Below are 17,699 nucleotides of genomic sequence, written 5' to 3' on the forward strand. Positions count from 1 at the left end.
CTCAGAGCACGAGCAGTGGCTTTACCCAACTAGGGATCCTGTGGGAAGCCCCACCTACCCATAAATGTTGCCACCTGACCAATCCAGTACTCCAACAGAGCTGAGCTGTCCTTCCCTGCTACAGCAAACCTACAAAGTCTGGAAGTAGACACCTTTTACTCAAATATGCAAATACAAACTCCAACAGTCAAGGGCCATGAAGAATCAGGTAAAATAACACTACCAAAGGAAATGAATAAAGTGGCAATAATTGAATATAAAGAAATGGAAATCTATGGACCAAAAAAAAAATTTTTTTTCAGAATAATCCTCTTAAAGAAGGTCAGTGTAGGGATGCCTGGGTGGCTCAGTGGGTTAAAGCCTCTGCCTTTGGCTCAGGTCATGATCCCAGGGTCCTGGGATCAAACCCCGCATCGGGCTCTCTGCTCAGCGGGGAGCCTGCTTCCCCCCTCTCTCTCTGCCTGCCTCTCTGCCTACTTGTGGTCTCTGCCAGTCAAATAAATAAATAAAATCTTAAAAAAAAAAAGGTCAGTGTACTAGAAGAACACACAGACAATTAAGTGAAATTAGGAAAACAATGTATAAACAAAATGAGAAGTTCAACAAAGAAATAGAAATCATCAAAACAAACAGAATCCTAGCCTGAAGATATAGACTGACCTGAAGAATTTAATAGAGGACACCAATAACAGACTCAATCAAGCAGAAGAAAGAATCAGCGAACCTGAACATGGATCACCTCAAATTTCCCAGTCAAATTCATAAAAACAGAAAGTAGAATAGTGGACCAAGCCCCGCATCGGGCTCTCTGCTGGGCAGGGAGCCTGCTTCCCCCTCTCTCTCTCTGCCTGCTTGTGATCTCTGTCTGTCAAATAAATAAATAAAATCTTAAAAAAAAAAAAGAATGCATCCCTTAGACATCTTTATCATGCGAAGCCCCAGCAGGCACCATAGTCTGACACATACCATGGGTTTAATAAATATTCATCCAATGAATCAAAGTCTTAAATAGTGGAACCAAGGGATCCTGTTCAGTAAGTATAAACTTGAATCCCAATTTGATCAAATCATCATAAAAATTAGAGCACAAAAGATAACAGTCCAGGACTCCTCCTCCGTAGCTCAATTGGTTTTAGGTGGTGATTGCTCTTCTGCCTAAAGAGGATTTGCCCTGCCCAATTTAAATCATCCAAGACCCAGGGAAAACAAAATAAAACTGAAAATTTGACTACTGTCAGGCCTGACTGGCTTTCTGTTTTCTCTCCTGTGCTGGTGGGTTGGGCTGGAAATCTACTCTGTATTTTTTCTATAATGAAGAAATATATGAATAATTAAGAAGTACATCATTTGTGGTCCAATTAACTACCACATAAACACAATACAACACATACAAAAAACATCACTCTGCATTCTGATATCAAAGCCATAATTACATTGGGATCTTAAGGCACAAGCCCCTCTCCCACAGTGCTTGTCAAGCTGTACACATTTACACAGAGGGCCAGGCAGGACTGACAGTAGTCTAATAAAGATGGTGTAACAAATTAGAGATTTCAGTGTAATAAATGAAGGCAGGGAGGGAGGGAGGAAGGAAGGAAGCAAGCTAAGTTGAACCAACCATTTAAGAAACCTAATCATAGACTGGTGGTATGTCTTACAACTAGATTTAAGCATTAGGTACTCATGTCTTTGGAATGATCACTGTTCTCCCATGGTGTTCTCTCTTAAAAGGTAAGTACTGGTGAGAAGATTGGAAAGCTAGTTGCTTAACATCTGACGCTGGCCAGTTTTATTAGATCTTGAAAGCAGAGCAGAAAATCACCTAAATGTAAAGGCTAGAAGTCACTGAACGTTAGTTTCCAACTTCAGAGTTTAACAAAAAAAACCCTTGGCACTAAACCTACTATCCAAGCTCTGTGTGTCTGTAAATAAAAATCATGGGCCACTCTTCTGTGTCTTAAGAGATCTAAATGAGTGTCAAGGCGTCCCTTTATAGTTCTGTGATTTTTCAAAAGCCCAAATCTTTGCACTATGAAAATCGTGACTCTTGTAAGGACTGCTTAGTGAATAGCCTGCTTCACTTTTATGTGGAGGAAAAGCCCATTCTCATTCTCACATTTGTTTTTATTGGACAAGGTGAGATTATAAGCAGGTAAGTCCCCCTTCAGCCTTCCCTGAAGTAATGCTAATACTTCTTTCTGAGAAACTAAATCAAGACTTTTGCTTTACTTCAATGTCTGGAGTTTACAAAATATGTCAACAAAAATATCAACATAGTCTGCTTTTAGTTCTGGGCATATTATCCTTAAAAGAGAACATTAGGAATGAGTATAGGTGTTCCTCATTTTAAGAAATCTCAACCTCTCAGATAAAGGGAAAAACATACAACATCTATATTCATTACAAAAATTATTTACTAATCTCCCTTGGCACACTTAAAATAACACAAAATGTTATAATTTAATTCATACTCCATTGTTTTGGAATAAAATGATTGAAAAAATTTGTTGTATGCATATCATAGAAACAAATGATTAAATCCAAAATGAAGGAAGAACAGTAGAAGAACTCTGTCATGAGAGTTAGGGTTACCATGTCATTCTCATTCTCTCTCTCTCTTTTTTCTTTCTTAGAACTATACTCAGATGCTATTGGCCTGACACAGTTGATACCTAGGGTCAAAACTTTCCTGGTATCCAGATATGGGGTGAAATAACTAACTATCTTTAAAAATGGCTGTGAATAGATAGAAAAATAGAATGCTACCTTATGAACTGCTAATTTTTCTTCCTTGTCACCAATATCATCTATTGTATCACCATTATCTATTTTATCAATTTTTATCTGATGAAATGCTATCAAAACATCCTTGATGTCAAGCTGTCAATTATTTCTCCTGAATTTAAAACATATTTACTCTCAGCCTATACACAGTTTATATGTTGGGTGAGTGACCATCTTCCCAGAAATACATCAACATGTCTTGTTAGTGTTTCTTAGGCTTCTGTCCTGAATGAAAGCTCCACACCAAGCTTACCTGTCATCATACCAAAATATTTCAATAAAAATTTAAACCCCACAGGATGGAGATTCATTGGTTACCTATATAAATAAAAATAAATAAATAAAATTCCAGCTAAATGTATATTCTTTTTGTGTTTCAAGATCAAGTCCACTATAGTTTCATAACTACCATACTGTGATCTCTATGAGACATATAAAAATGTTACTTATTAATAAAGAGCCATGAAGAATAGCCATCTGCAATTCAGGGGGACCTAATAAAAGAAAGAAAAGCACTTTTTTTTTTTTTTTTTTTTACCAACCTGGGCTGAGAAACCACAGAAGAAACCAAACCAGAAATGCACAAGTGTGAATGCAAAATTCTTATAGAAGAAATAGCCTAAGAATTTGCACATTCGAAAATAGGACCACCTTCCATGAACAAGGAGGAGCCTTTGGAGGTATCTAAATTGTGCAAATGAATAGTCACTGGCTAAGACGGCCTGCAGTCCTTCCTGGCCGCTGATGCCAACGCCAATGTGAGCACCTACAAAGGAAGAGAGGAATGCTTTCATTCCCTAAACAAAGATACAATCTCTTTTAAGTCATTATTTATCTATAAAAATCTTATAGCTATAGCATTTATAATTGTGTGTATTATCTTACGAAATATCATTAGTTAGGTATTTATCCTAGTTTTCCAAAAGAGAAAACTGGCCTGAAAATTTCATTAATTTGCATAAGGTTTTACGATTTGTAAGTGGCAAAGCTGGGACTAACCCCAAATGTCAGGACTGTGGATCCAGTGTTTGTTCCTCACACCATAGCTAGTTACCATATAATACAAGGTGATCAATATCCCTTTTTAGTCTAAAAATACACAGATGAATTAATTAAAGACAAAGGTTCTTCTATGAATGCTAATAATGCCGAATGTATTAGACCCAGGAATTACTGATTTTAGAACCAGTGGTAAAATTAAATTACAGTGTAATCTCCATTGCATCTTGCCAGATGCTGAACCCCAGGACTCTGGTCTATGGCAAACCCTACTGAGTGAACATCCTCTTACTTTTGATCATGCTGACATCATTGGCTCCATCGCCTATAGCCAAAGTGACAGCATTCCTGTAGTTCCTCACCAGCTCTACTACTTGGGCTTTCTGGAGTGGAGTGACTCGGCAGCAAACCACAGTCTTACACATGCAGGCAAGTTCTAGGAGATCGTTTTTGACATCACTTTCTAGGGCATGGGCCTATATTATTAAAAAGAAAAAAAATCCAGATTACAACAAGACCTAATCAATGAGAGAGGTCATTTGGGAAACAGAATTCTTGTTTCTCAACTGATCTCTTTTCTAAACAGTTTAATTCATTCAACAAGTTACTGTCGATCCAGAGCCACATAAACAACTAAATAAAGAAATGAGCACTAAACTCCTACTAAGTGCCAAGGAATTTTAGAATAAAAATAAAATGACACGGGGCCCTTGCGTGTCCTCTATGACACATTATCACGCTGTACAGGTAAGATACAACTCAATGCCAGAAAAGTTCCAGAATCCGCTAAAATAAAGAAAAGCAACAGCCAGAACTTATCCACCATTTCACCAAGTTCAGAATGAACTACAAAACGATGGGGACTTCTTTGTTCTATGTGATGGAACTTTTGTTTCCTTTGCATTGTTGTTTTGTATGTTTAGTGTTTGTTGTTGTGGTTGGTGGGGCAAATGAAAAGCAGATGACCTGGAGATTAGCCTTTGAAAAACAAAGTGATTGAAATGGAGAGAGGCCTGTGCAAGAGGGGGGCTCGCATGCAACCTGCATCTCAGGGTTCCCAACCAATTCCAGCCTTGTTCCTCTCAAAATATGCCAAGAAATGACTGAAAAAGAGAGCATAATCCTTTGTGGTTAACTGTGCAATCTGCTTTCTAGAAGACACCCAACTGTACAATATTTAATAAACACATTAGAAGGAAAGCAATCCACCTGAACTTTGAGTCATCAGTGTCTCTGAATGAATCTCTAGCAAGATATTCACAGCCCATCACAATCTGACCCCTATATTCCTATATGGTTATGGTCTTCTACCAACACCTTTAAGTTTACTTTGTACTCTCATCATGCCAAATTGCTTGTTTCCATAATGTGATAGGTTCTTTCTTCACTCTATGCCTTTGTACTTGCTGCTTCTGTGCCTGGAAACATCACTTCCTCCAGGAAGTCTTCCCTGACTTCCACACAAGAAACTAGATGTGTGTGCCTCTATACTCTCAAAGCTTTGTGTTCATTCCTCTATATAGCATTTGTCATACTACTGTGAGATTAGCTTTCCCACTAGACCGCAATCCCTAAAACAAGAACCATGTTCTAGTCATATCCTTATCCTCAGGCTCCAGCATCTTGACCTGGGCATGTAATAAATGTTAATGGTATCAATGAAAGGATGTGTGAATGAATGTAAAACATGACTCTGATGTAGAAAATTCTTACGTCAAGGCCTGCGATGCCTGGGGGAAACAGTGAATTCGCTTTCTCAAATATAATTGCCCTTTCTGAAAGAGAAAGCATGTAACTGGTTGTCTTGCTTAGAATGGTCCCCTTTTCTCTCTTTTTCTTCCTTATTATCAACAAGTGAAAATCTAAACTCAGACTCTGATAAAGGACTCAATTACATTCTGCAAAGCATTGAAATTTGAAGCAAACTGGAATCATGATTTGATTAAAAAAAAAAAAATCTTCTGACCATACCAAGCAGAAATGTGGTCAATTCTCCTTAAATGAAAAATAGTATTTCATGATTTCATAAGCTTCAGGCTTTGAAGCCTAAAGGGCTCTTGAAGAGCATCAATCTTAGCTCTTTCTTTCAACGGATTTAGAGACAAAGAAAAAATAGCATATATTATCACCTGAGTACTCTAACTCACCACACACTGGCTTCTTTGAGCCTGAGGGAAAGTCAAAGCTCAACTCATTAGGAACCTTTCCATATTCTAGTCTTCTAGTCCCTGGGCAATTCAGCTTGGAGGCCACCAGCTTTAAGTCCCAGTTGACAGGCTTATAATTTTCAGTTCCTGCTCATTTGTGCAAAGGAGAAGTTTGTGTCATCTGGACAAGCTTTCGACTGAGCTTGGCCTGCAGCTGAGCTCTGTAACTTTCCATGGTGTAGAAGGCAACACATCATTACGTCTGGAATCCAGCTGGATAATACCCTAAGCACTAAGAGCTAACAGACAGCTGATCACAAGGGGGAAAATACAATATACTCATATCCAACTTCTTTTGTCCTCTAAGAAACTATCTACAAGAAGACACATTTATTTTCCAAACTCCAAAAGTGAAAAATGATCATCAAAGCTAGGGAAAGATGTGAGATTAGCTCTTTGTGCATATAAATGATAATTTCACTGGAGTGCAATCAGAGCTTTTGTTTTTTAAATTAGAAACTCAGAGGAGTGTTTTGATATTTGTTCAAGATTTGGAACCTGAACTACATTAAAAGCACAATGCAAGTTTATTCTATTACGACAAGAACCAGATTTCCTAATCAAAGCAAATTGTTTGGCATTGCTGTAAAATACTTCTATTTAGAAAAACCACCAGAGGTATCTTAATGGCAATAATTTGGTGTGGTAATTATTGAAGATCAGGTTGTGCTCTGCCAAATCATAAACATCAGCAAGAACAATTGCAACAGTTGCATTATTTTAATTAAATAACAGGGAGCTGTGACACTCTCCCTTAGAAAGCACTTAAACAATACTGCTAAATGGTCTACAGTCATTTAGACAAGATTGATATTCTGTGAACACAGTATTTCTTTGGATCCTCCCTTTCACTGTGGTGGTTCAAGCAATAATGTATGAAATATATATCAGAAGTTTCCTTTTCTCTTGCAAACAGGAAATCATTATGTATACCCTGTTTCTAGTGGTATCATTTGTTTGGAAAACACAAAAGGCAATCTCATTATGACAGCACAAAAGAGACAATTATTGGGATAAAGAAAAAGAAAGAACAAAAGCCTTAAGCAAACTCACCAAACTGTGGCCATTTATGATTAAGGCATAATCTCCTGTTATGGTTTCTTCTACAACTGAGTCCAGCTCCAGCTGCTGCTTTTCAAAAACTACATGGCCGTTGGAAGAACTTCTGTTCTGTCCAAACAAATTTTCCTTTGCTTTTCTTGAAGGCAGGAGGAGAGAAACAAATCATAACAAGTATACAGAGCATACCTATTACACTAACAAGAGACTGGCCTAGAGGTAAATTCATTTCGTCACTATTCGGATAGACAATGGCAGAAGATTTGGTTACAATAAAGCAAGTCGGATGGTTCTTTGTGATGGGGAGACCATAGCAAGTTTGTAAATTCCAGGAAGTAGGGAAGTAAACGTAATGAAAACAGAATCATTTGGAACTTTTACAATTACCTTAAATCTAAATTACCATCTTGAGTTGGGCTGAAGCTAGGTACTCTCGATACATTTGGCATATAAGGGTGTCTGAGCTTCAGGGGCTTTAGAACCACTGGTCTGGAGTGAAATATTGTTAAATATTGAAAAGGGAAAGACTAAAGACAATTGATGAGATCGTCTAGGAATTCCAGAACATCAATATATAAAGTAAATTCATTCATTCACAGAACAATGTCATATGATCTGGCTTAAAACAGCAGTCTTTTAAGAAGCCCATTTTCTAAAAATGTGACAATAAAACTAAATGATGGCATTTACTGAATTGGCATAGTCATTAGAATATAATGGACTGTTTTAAGTGAAAATTGCACTCATCAGCTCACACAATACAATAAATCTTCTTGGAAAGCAAATACAGACACCAAGAGTAGAGGGTCTTTCCAAATAGAAACTCCTTCCAATGCCCCAGATCTAATTAGCAGTAGAAATGTCCTCCTCATACCCATCCATATCTTCTACTTAAGAGGAAGACTGTATGGTCACTTAACATGCTTAGAAGAGGCATTTTACTCTTCTCTTCAAAACGGAAAGATAATGCCTTTAATGGAAGGGAAATGTCCTCTCTGAGGACCCTCAGATGACAGGCTTTGAAGTAACACAAGGGCAAGCTAACACAACTCCAGAACTTTCAACCCCAACCAGAGAGCTACATGGCAAATGCCCCCCAAAGATGAGTGGCAAAGCCAGCCACCAATATGGTAGGCCACAACTTGCACCCACAAAATGAGTGCCCTGGAGCAAATGGGGATTGGGGGGGGGGCAGGAAATGGAGATTTTGGCCTACAGCAAAATGAAATAGTTCCCCAAAGGTTCATCCTATATAGAAAACATTTATTAAAATTATGATGTAGAAAGAAGAGATTTTTCACTGTACAAAAACAACTACTTCAGCCCTCAGCTTTCTATTTGAAAATGTAACACTGATTGTTTATAAGTAAAGTCTAAAAAAAACAAAAAACAAAAAACCCACAACACACACACAAAATACCCTTATCTTCTGGCTCAACATCTCCTTCTGCTGTCCAGGACCAAAAGCACAGCCTGCATTTAAAGAACCCAAGGAACCCAGAGATTACATGACCCTGGCTCCAAGAATGACATCATGCACTTAACAATCAGTGTGCAGAATCAAAGAAAAAGATTTACAAATTCAGAGTGTTACGTGTGAAATTTAGGGAGTTAAGCTGGGGGAAGGGGTGAAGAATAGACATGAAAAATCATTGTTTAGTAGGAGAATCAGACTTTTACATCAGATAACCATGTCAAGGAGTCCTCCTAACAGTCATGAAAATTTACTGTCCCATATAATGAAGAAAGCTAGAGAAACAAGCTCCTCAGAAGTGAGCATTTCTCTGACAATGTTGCAGAACTCATAAATTGGATCTTAAGGAAGCACCAAAGGGCAAACATCTCCCGAGGTTTCCTTTTTAGTAAAGTTCTCACTCGCTGTATAAATGACTCAATCTCTGTTTTCCCCCCAGAGAATAAAAACATTCCAAAGAAGGGTGAAGTTCATGAAAGTATTGGCTGAAATTCTATTTACTTAGGACTTTTTTTCCCCCTAAACTGTCTTCCTAACATCTCCAGGCAGAAAAGGGACAGTTTTTCAGGCTCGGCTTGAATTCCCACTGTGTTCCCTCCACAGAGGCCAACCCCAGACAGAGCTCATGCATTTTCAGACCTCTGCCCATGCTTTATAGCTATCATTTCTTTCTCTTCCTGGAACTTAGGTCTTAAAACACTAGCTCGTTCTCAAAAAAAAAAACCCAAAACAAAAACAAACAAACAAACAAACAAACAAAAATTTATTAGGAAGGGAAAAACTACACGTGACTCCCTTTATTGAACAGGAACTATACATTTCTGCAGGCATAACACACAATGCTTAACCACAGAACACAAATAACAAATGGTAAAACAAAAGGAGACCTGTGTTTAAAAAAAAAAAAAAAAAGCCTGTGTTTTCCCAAGCTGTGTTAATGAAGGGCAGAGTCTATTAGAATGCTGGCATGCAGATATACATTAGTGGCTGAGGTGACTGTGGCATTCAAGGTCCGGTGTCACCACAAACACAGCAGAGCACAGCTGGGTACACGCTGGCTTGCATGCACTCTATAAAGAAAAGAGATGGCATGCTCTTAAGGCACTCTGGGTTCAAACATGACATGTTAGGAAATGGACTGAAACCATGGCATCGTGTTTAAAAGAAGACAATCCTGACTTTGATATAAGAGCACTGAGCTTGGAACCTGGAGAGCTGGGCTCAGGCCCGAAGTCTTGCCTCAGCATCTCATTTGCCCACAGCTGGGTGATCTGACCTCTAGCCACTTGACAAGTCAGTTACAGACCCAGCATAAAACCCAGGTCATCAAATTCCTAGTTCACAGTCTGCTGCACTAAACTGGTTGACGTATAGAGTCAGCCACAGGCTGCCACAGGAACACGTATGGGACAGCATCACGCTGCCAACAGCAGAGAAAGGGAGGAAGTCCGTGACATTTTTATGTTAAGCCCTAGTTCCATCCCTTACCAACCATGCGATCTATAAGACACTCAACCCCTAAACCAGTGTTTTTTTTTTTTTTTTCTAGAAATTAGGCGAATGAGACTTTCCCATCAGGCTGGTTGATAACAGCTAAGAAAATGCGGGCAGCTGCACCAGTATGGCTTAAAACATCGCCAAGACTTCTTAGTACTCTAAAATGTTATGGTTTATGATAGAAACCTGACCAACTAAAAATTTGGCCTGGGTGACTAGAAGCTGGAACTGAGGAATGCGATGCATGTTGTTTGGCCTGCACAGTGTTTTTAAAAATCTGTGTAAGTTGATGGACATCATGATATTCACCTTCACCAAAGGCTCCACAACTCCCTCAGGTCTCCTATATAGCCCAGACCACACAACTGTTACCTGCCTGGTTCTGGAGCCCTTTGCATTTGAGAACTCTGCTCATTCAAACAAGTAACTTTCTACCAAGTGGTCCTCAAAAAAAGTGCAACGTGTATTTTGCTGATTAAAGAAGAAATATCAATTCCTAGGTATACCACCAGAATATTATTCAGAAGCAGTACAGTCACTCATGGTTTAATTAATTTAATTAATTAAATGAATAATTAAAAATAATAAATAATAAGTTAATTAAAATTAATTTAATTAATTTCTCCAACAAAACATGGGACCAATACAACACAAATGAAACATGGAGTGAGTCTGCCTGTCAGCACAAGCAAAATTACATTCCCAGGCTATCTTCCTTTGGCCAGAAGACATATGTATTGGTGAAATGTAATCAATGTAGTAATCTCCTGAAAAACCATAGCAGGGTTTAATTGTAGATTTATGGGCATGCCTTTAATACTAAAACAGCTATGGGGCCAAAGGAACCTGGGACTCAAAGTCCCTAAAGCAGTTTCATGATATTAAATTTGAAACAAGCCATATGCATGATATGCATAAAAATTATATATCCATGTTTATAAAATAATCTAAACACATTGTTAAGTTTAAATATAACCATTAAATTAATTTCCTTCTAATAGCTACTGTCACTTGGATCCTGGTTTTTTTGATGCATTTTTGGGGTTGTTTTTGCATAAACTTCCACTAAACCCAAAAACATAACACAAGAAAACTGAATGGTGCAATTTATGATTTTAATATTTCATTCCCAAACTATGCATTTACATATAAGTAGCCCAGATGAGGATTAGAAAGAGCACCTTTGGCAATTACTTTTCTTGGATGCTCTGTTTCCCCCAATCCTAATATTAAGGAAATGCATACTACAAATGTATTCATTCCTTTTATACAGAATTTCTACCATGCATTGTCTGGTAGACTCAGAGAATGGTGTTACCTTCAAGTCTGGGTTAAAATAAACATTATTTGCTAGTCAGTTAAGCAAGATGGCCTCAAGGGTCCTGAAATAATTAGTCTAGACAGAAATTCCTTATTTTTCCCTGTGAATATTTTTCTTCTCAGTAAAAACTTTTGGCTTTTCCTCCCAATTATGAAAATATTGCATGAACACTATTACAATTTCAAATAATGTAAAGAGCCATAAAGATCAAAACAAACATGATCCATAATTCTAACACTCAGAACCACTGTACATGTCCTACAGAACTTGACGGGTAGGTAAAGAACAGATATGCATATAGATGCATAGTGTTTTATATATATAAACATATATATATATATGTTGAGTGTATTCTGGGCTGTGAAAGACAAGCTAGAAATGACAGACTCCTACGTCTCTTCACATCCAATCAAATTCTGAGTCATATCCATTCCACTCTTTTGGCCTCACTGCCTTAGTTCAACCTCATCATCTCTAACTTGGGTATTCCAACATCTTCCTGATACAACTCCCCAAACCATTCATTTTCCCATCAAACATACCCCATCTATCCTATCACTGGAGTGTGACTTCATAAATGTAGAATTGGGTTTGTTACTCATGTGCTTAGAAGCCATTCACATCCACCCAGTAACTTTAGTATGAAGTATAACCACTTTTACTTGCCAATCAATCACCAATCTGTCTCTGAAAAAATGGTCCTCACCCTTAGTTCTAACATACACTCTAGCTACAACATGGAATATTGCTTCTAGAACAGAACATGAGGGGCACCTGGGTGGCTCAATTGGTTAAGCCACTGCCTTCATGACTCAGGTCATGATCCCAGAGTCCTGGGATCAAGTCCCATATTGAGCTTCCCCTGCTCTGCAGGGAGCCTTCTTCTCCCTCTCCTTCTGCCTGCCACTCCCCCTGCTTGTGCTCACTCTTTCTCTCTGTCAAATAAATAAATAAAATATTTTTTGAAAATAGAACATGATTTCCTTCCTGTTTCTATGCCTTCAAGTGTGCTGTTCCATCAACCTGCAATAACCTCATCCAACGTAACCAATTGAGGAAGGGATCCGTAAAGGTTGTAATAGAGGTCAGAGTGTTGTTTTCAATATCCTAAGAAGGTTAATAAAAAATATAGATTGCTCTATGATAAGAACATAGAGACTCACCACTTTTTCTTAACTTTTGTGTTATTTTTAGCTACCATTACATCAACTGGGTATAGAAAGCTGCTGTATCACGCTGGTTAGCAGCTGATTGATTGCCTATGCCTTTGCACAATACATAATGGGAAATCTAATTAATTATGACTGTTATAATTTTATTATTATTTATATAATTTTAATATAGACTCCATAGGGTCTATTGGGGAAATGTTAATAAAAGTAGTCCCTGTTGTGGGAACAATGGCTGAAGAAAAGAGATAAAGGGTAATGGAGGAAGTGAAAAGAGAGGGGGAAGGCAAGAAGGGTGCTAACTGAATAGCCACAAATCTTTACATTCCAGCCTCTTCTAATCTCCTGAATAAAATAATCTTCAGAGAAGATATTTGTATATTTTCCCATTTACATATGAGGAAACAAATCAAAGAGAGGCTGAACAGAATATTTACAGTAATTCGGCCTGCCAGTGAGTATGAAGCCAAGATCCAAACTTGGGCCCAGCTAACATGAGCTCCATACCCTTCCTCTTACATCTGCTGTCTTTCCCTGGAATTTATTCTGCTCTCATCACTACTCCTGTGTGTGTTGACCTCAAGGGAAGCAGTAAGATGCCTCAAAAATTACAATTCTTAGGTCAATCTTTTTTTTAATTGTGTTATGTTAGTCACCATAAACTCTATTAATCATTTAAAGGGAGTAAAAACACATCAAAGTAGGTTTAGAGACACACGTGGCAAGTGATTCGGTGCACAGGCTCTGGGACCATGCTATTTTCAAATACCAGCTGAAACATTAGCCAGTTATGAAACTTCAGGCATGTTATTTATCTTATCTATGCCTCAAATTCTTCATCTGTAAAATAAGGAAAATGATAATGCTTAACACTGGGTTGCTTTGGAAATGAAATATAATACATGTATCCTGCTTATAACAGTTCCACCAGCACTGGCTCAAAGCATTTAGCACTAGGCACAATACAGTCTAGATCTGCTCACACCCATCTTCCTTCAGCAAGAGTTAACCCCCCCCCCATAAAGGTCATTTAAAGAGATTTTCTTTTATTATTATGTTATGTTAGTCACCATACAGTACATCATTAGTTTTTAACGTAGTGTTCCAAGATTCATGTTTGCATATAACACCCAGTGCTCCAAGCAATACATGCCCTCCTTAATATCCATCATTGGGCTAACTCATTCCCCCACCCCCCTCACCTCTAAAATCCTCAGTTTGTTTCTCAGAGTCCATAGTCTCTCATGGTTTATCTCCCCCTCTGATTCTCCCCCCTCTTCATCTTCCCCTTCATTCTCCTAATACCCTCCACGGTATTCCTTATGTTCCACAAATAAGTGAAACCATATGATAATTGACTTTCTCTGCTTGACTTATTTCACTCAGCATAATCTCCTCCAGTCCCATCCACGTTGATACAAAAGCTGGATATTCATCCTTTCTGATGGCAGAGTAATATTCCATTGTGTATATGGACCACATCCTCTTTATCCATTCGTCTGTTGAAGAGCATTTTGGCTCTTTCCACAGTTTGGCCTTTGTGGACATTGCTGCTATGCACACTGGGGTGCATATGGTCCTTCTTTTCACTAAATCTGTATTTTGGGGGTAAATACCCAGTAATGCAATTGCTGGGTCATAGTGTAGCTCTATTTTTAATTTTTTGAGGAATCTCCACACTGTTTTCCAAAGTGGCTGTACCAACTTTTAATCCTACCAACAGTGTAAGAGGGTTCCCCTTTCTCCACATGCTCTCCAACATTTGTTGTTTCTTCCATTGTCAAGTTTAGCTATTCTAACTGGTATAAGATGGTATCTCACTGTGGTTTTGATTTGAATTTCCCCAATGGCTATTGAGGATAAACATTTTTTCATGTATCTGTTAGCCATTTGTATGTCTTCATTGGAGAAGTGTCTGTTCATGTCTTCTGCCCATTTTTGGACTTGATTATTTGTTTTTGGGCTGTTGAGTTTGAGAAGTTCTTTATAGATCTTGGATACCAGCCCTTTATCTGTAGTGTCATTTGCAAATATCTTCTCCCATTCTGTGGGTTGCCTCATTGTTTTGTTGACTGTTTCCATTGCTGTGCAGAAGCTTTTTATCTTGATGAAGTCCCAAAAGTTCATTTTTGCTTTTGTTTCCTTTGCCTTTGGAGACATGTCTTGAAAGAAGTTGTTGTGGCCGATGTCAAAGAGGTTACTGCCTATGTTCTCCTCTAGGATTTTGATGGACTCCTGTCTCATGTTGAGGTCTTTCATCCATTTTGAGTTTATCTTTAAGTATGATGTAAGAGAATGGCTGAGTTTCATTCTTCTGTATATAGCTGTCCAATTTTTCCAACACCATTTATTGAAGAAACTGTCTTTTTCCCATTGGATATTTTTTCCTGCTTTGTCGAAGATTATTTAACCATAGAGTTGAGGGTCCATATCTGGGCTCTCTATTCAGTTCCACTGGTCTATGTGTCTGTTTTTGTGCCAGTACCATGTAGTCTTAAACAATTCATGGAAACTAATGAGAATGAAAACACATCAGTCCAAAACCTATGGGATACTGCAAAGGTAGTCCTAAGGGGGAAATACATAGCCATCTAAGCCTCAGTTAAAAAAAATTTAAAAATCCCAAACACACAAACTATCTTTACACCTTAAAGAACTGGAGAATCAACAACAAATTAAGCCTCACCCATGCACAAGAAGGGAAATAATTAAGATCCTAGCAAAGATCAATGAATTAGAAATCAGAAATACGGTAGAACACATCAACAAAACTAGAAGCTGGTTCTTTGAAAGAATGAATAAGATAGATAAACCACTGGCCAGACTTATCCAAAAGAAAAAAGAAAGGACCCAAATTAATAAAATTATGAACAAAAGGGAAGAGATCATGACTAACACCAAGAAAATAGAAACAAGCACCAGAAATTATCAACAACTACATGCCAATAAATTAAGCAACCTAGAAGAAATGGATTCATTCCTAGAAACCTATAAACTTCCAAGACTGAAATAGGAAGAAATTGACAACCTGAATAGACCAATAACCAGTAACAAGATTGAAGCAGTGATCAAAAACCTCCCAAAAAACAAGAGTCCAGGACATAATGGATTCCCTGGGAAATTCTACCAAACATTCAAAGAAGAAATAATACCTACTTTCCTGAAGCTGTTTCAAAAAATAGAAACAGAAGGATAACATCCAGACTTATTCTATGAGGCCAGCTTTACCTTGATCCCCAAACCAGACATAGACCCAATCAAAAAGAATTTCAGACCAATATCCCTGATGAATATGGATGCCAAGATTCTCAACGAGATACTAGCCAATAGAATCCAACAGTACACCAAAGAGATTCTCTTAAAATATTTGTTTTAAATTATTAAACAAATTAAGAATATTTCCCCAGTTTCCCAATGTATTTGGCAAAGACTTGCAGTCTGTCATAGCTTCCAACCAGCATGTACAGCAGTTTTCTACTGGGAGTAAAAAGGTATGGAAGTTGGGAAACCTGACCTACAAGTAGCAACTGGTGGTGCCGACAGTTAAGACTTCCTTTCTTTTCAAGGTTCAGGAACAAAAGTGTAATGATGGAGACACATTAAGGAAGCCCATAGTGTTTTACTGTTGTGTTGAGGGGAGGTTAGCCTCATCTAGAATGTAGCAAGATATAAGCAGTTTGTCTCTAATACAATAATCTGTTTGGCCAGAACCAAAATGGATTGAGCTTAGAGATGCTACTGCAAACATTAGTAAGCAAATATTGTCATGAGACAGCATTTTTTAAAGGTCTGGGAAAATAATTAAGCAGACTTTTAAAATATTCTTCTTAAAATGAAATAGTAAAAAATAAAGAAGAAAATGGATAGATTTTAAGAAACGTTATTTTTCAAAATTTAATGTTTGTCCACTCATACCTAATCTCAGCACTTACATATTTCCCAGTATTTGTAGCAGTTACACAAATTTCACAATATTCTATTTCTCATAAGCATTATACAGCTGGGTTTAACAGTAACTATGTCAAAATACCTACTTTCTTTAATGCTGAAAAACTCTATTCCAACTTTAAATGCCATCTCCTGCAGGTGTGTTTTCCAAATTTATCTGATCATAATTTCATCTGGGTGTTTATGAAAATACAGGTGCCCATCCCCCATCCCCTGGAGATTCTTAATTTGGGGGCCAGAATGAAGTTAGGGAATTACTATTTTAAACAAATGCCCTCACTGAATCTGATCACTCATCATATAAGAGCTACTCATCAATGCATATTTTAAAGGGTAATTCGACATAAATGATTTGAAATCCTTTTCTAAAAATATTTGGAAAATGTTGGAGGCCTGAAGACAATGTTTCACTACTGATGTCAAACTTATGAACAGGAGTTTAGGAAACACATGGGAAGAATTCTCTTCCAAAATAAGGCCACAGGAACTATAAAGGGCCTTTCTACTTTCTCAACTATCCGTCCCTCCCTCTTCCTTTCTTCTTTCATTCAACACTTACCTGAGTTCTTCTCTGACTTCCACTGCTGTGTTCCCTGCTACAATGAACACGTCATTCATGTCATCAGTCAGCATATTGCAGGCATAGCCAATGTTGATGGCAGTTTCTGATACAAAAACAAAACCCACCTCAGAATATTATTTAATAACACAAGTACTTGTTCCATAAAAGTTTTGATGCATTACCCCTTAATGTCAGAGAGAGCATGATGAGAGATAAACTCCAAGAAACCCAGAGCTAAATTCAAAGATCCAGATTCCATGATCAAACTTACCCCTTGTTAAAACTGTGGAGAAGTAGCAATATCTATGAATTCTCAGCCTTCTCATCTAGTTTTTTGAAAAAAAAACTTCTTGATTCCCAAAATTAGCATTTATGAAAATACCCTGAGGCCCTGTGATATAGTGAAATGTATAAATAAAAAACTTTTTACCTGAAGTACCAAATACTGACTTTGGAGAGCTAAAATACTTAATTTAGTTATTATTCGATCTGATGTGACAGACACATTGAAAATACTCACAAATTGTTCAGTTGAACAGCAAAAATATTATCGTAATAGCTTTATAGTTCTCTCAGGTACAACGCTGCCATTTTCCCATTAAGCAAATTAAAGTTTGGAATTTGACTATCACCTCAAACACCACCAGGACTGCTGTGACTAGGTAAGTGGACAAGTACA

General features: G+C 37.7%; 1 protein-coding gene across 1 annotated transcript in view; it reads right to left on the reverse strand.

Moving 5' to 3' along the window:
• Positions 1 to 3,161: 3,161 nt before the first annotated feature.
• LOC308346675 (putative phospholipid-transporting ATPase IM) overlaps positions 3,162 to 17,699 on the reverse strand; it is a gene marked incomplete at its 5' end in the record, with an annotated part of 68,202 nt that continues 53,664 nt past the window's right edge. Inside the window, 4 exons of the mRNA XM_080809724.1 lie at positions 3,162 to 3,550; positions 4,076 to 4,259; positions 7,044 to 7,188; positions 17,018 to 17,123. Coding sequence (XP_080665850.1) covers positions 3,279 to 3,550; positions 4,076 to 4,259; positions 7,044 to 7,188; positions 17,018 to 17,123 — 707 coding nt within the window. The 3' untranslated portion in view covers positions 3,162 to 3,278. The remainder of the gene's footprint in view (positions 3,551 to 4,075; positions 4,260 to 7,043; positions 7,189 to 17,017; positions 17,124 to 17,699) is intronic.

This window comes from Martes martes (assembly GCF_963455335.1).
Source record: "Martes martes genome assembly, chromosome: 7".
In the NCBI taxonomy this organism is placed as follows: Eukaryota; Metazoa; Chordata; class Mammalia; order Carnivora; family Mustelidae; genus Martes; species Martes martes.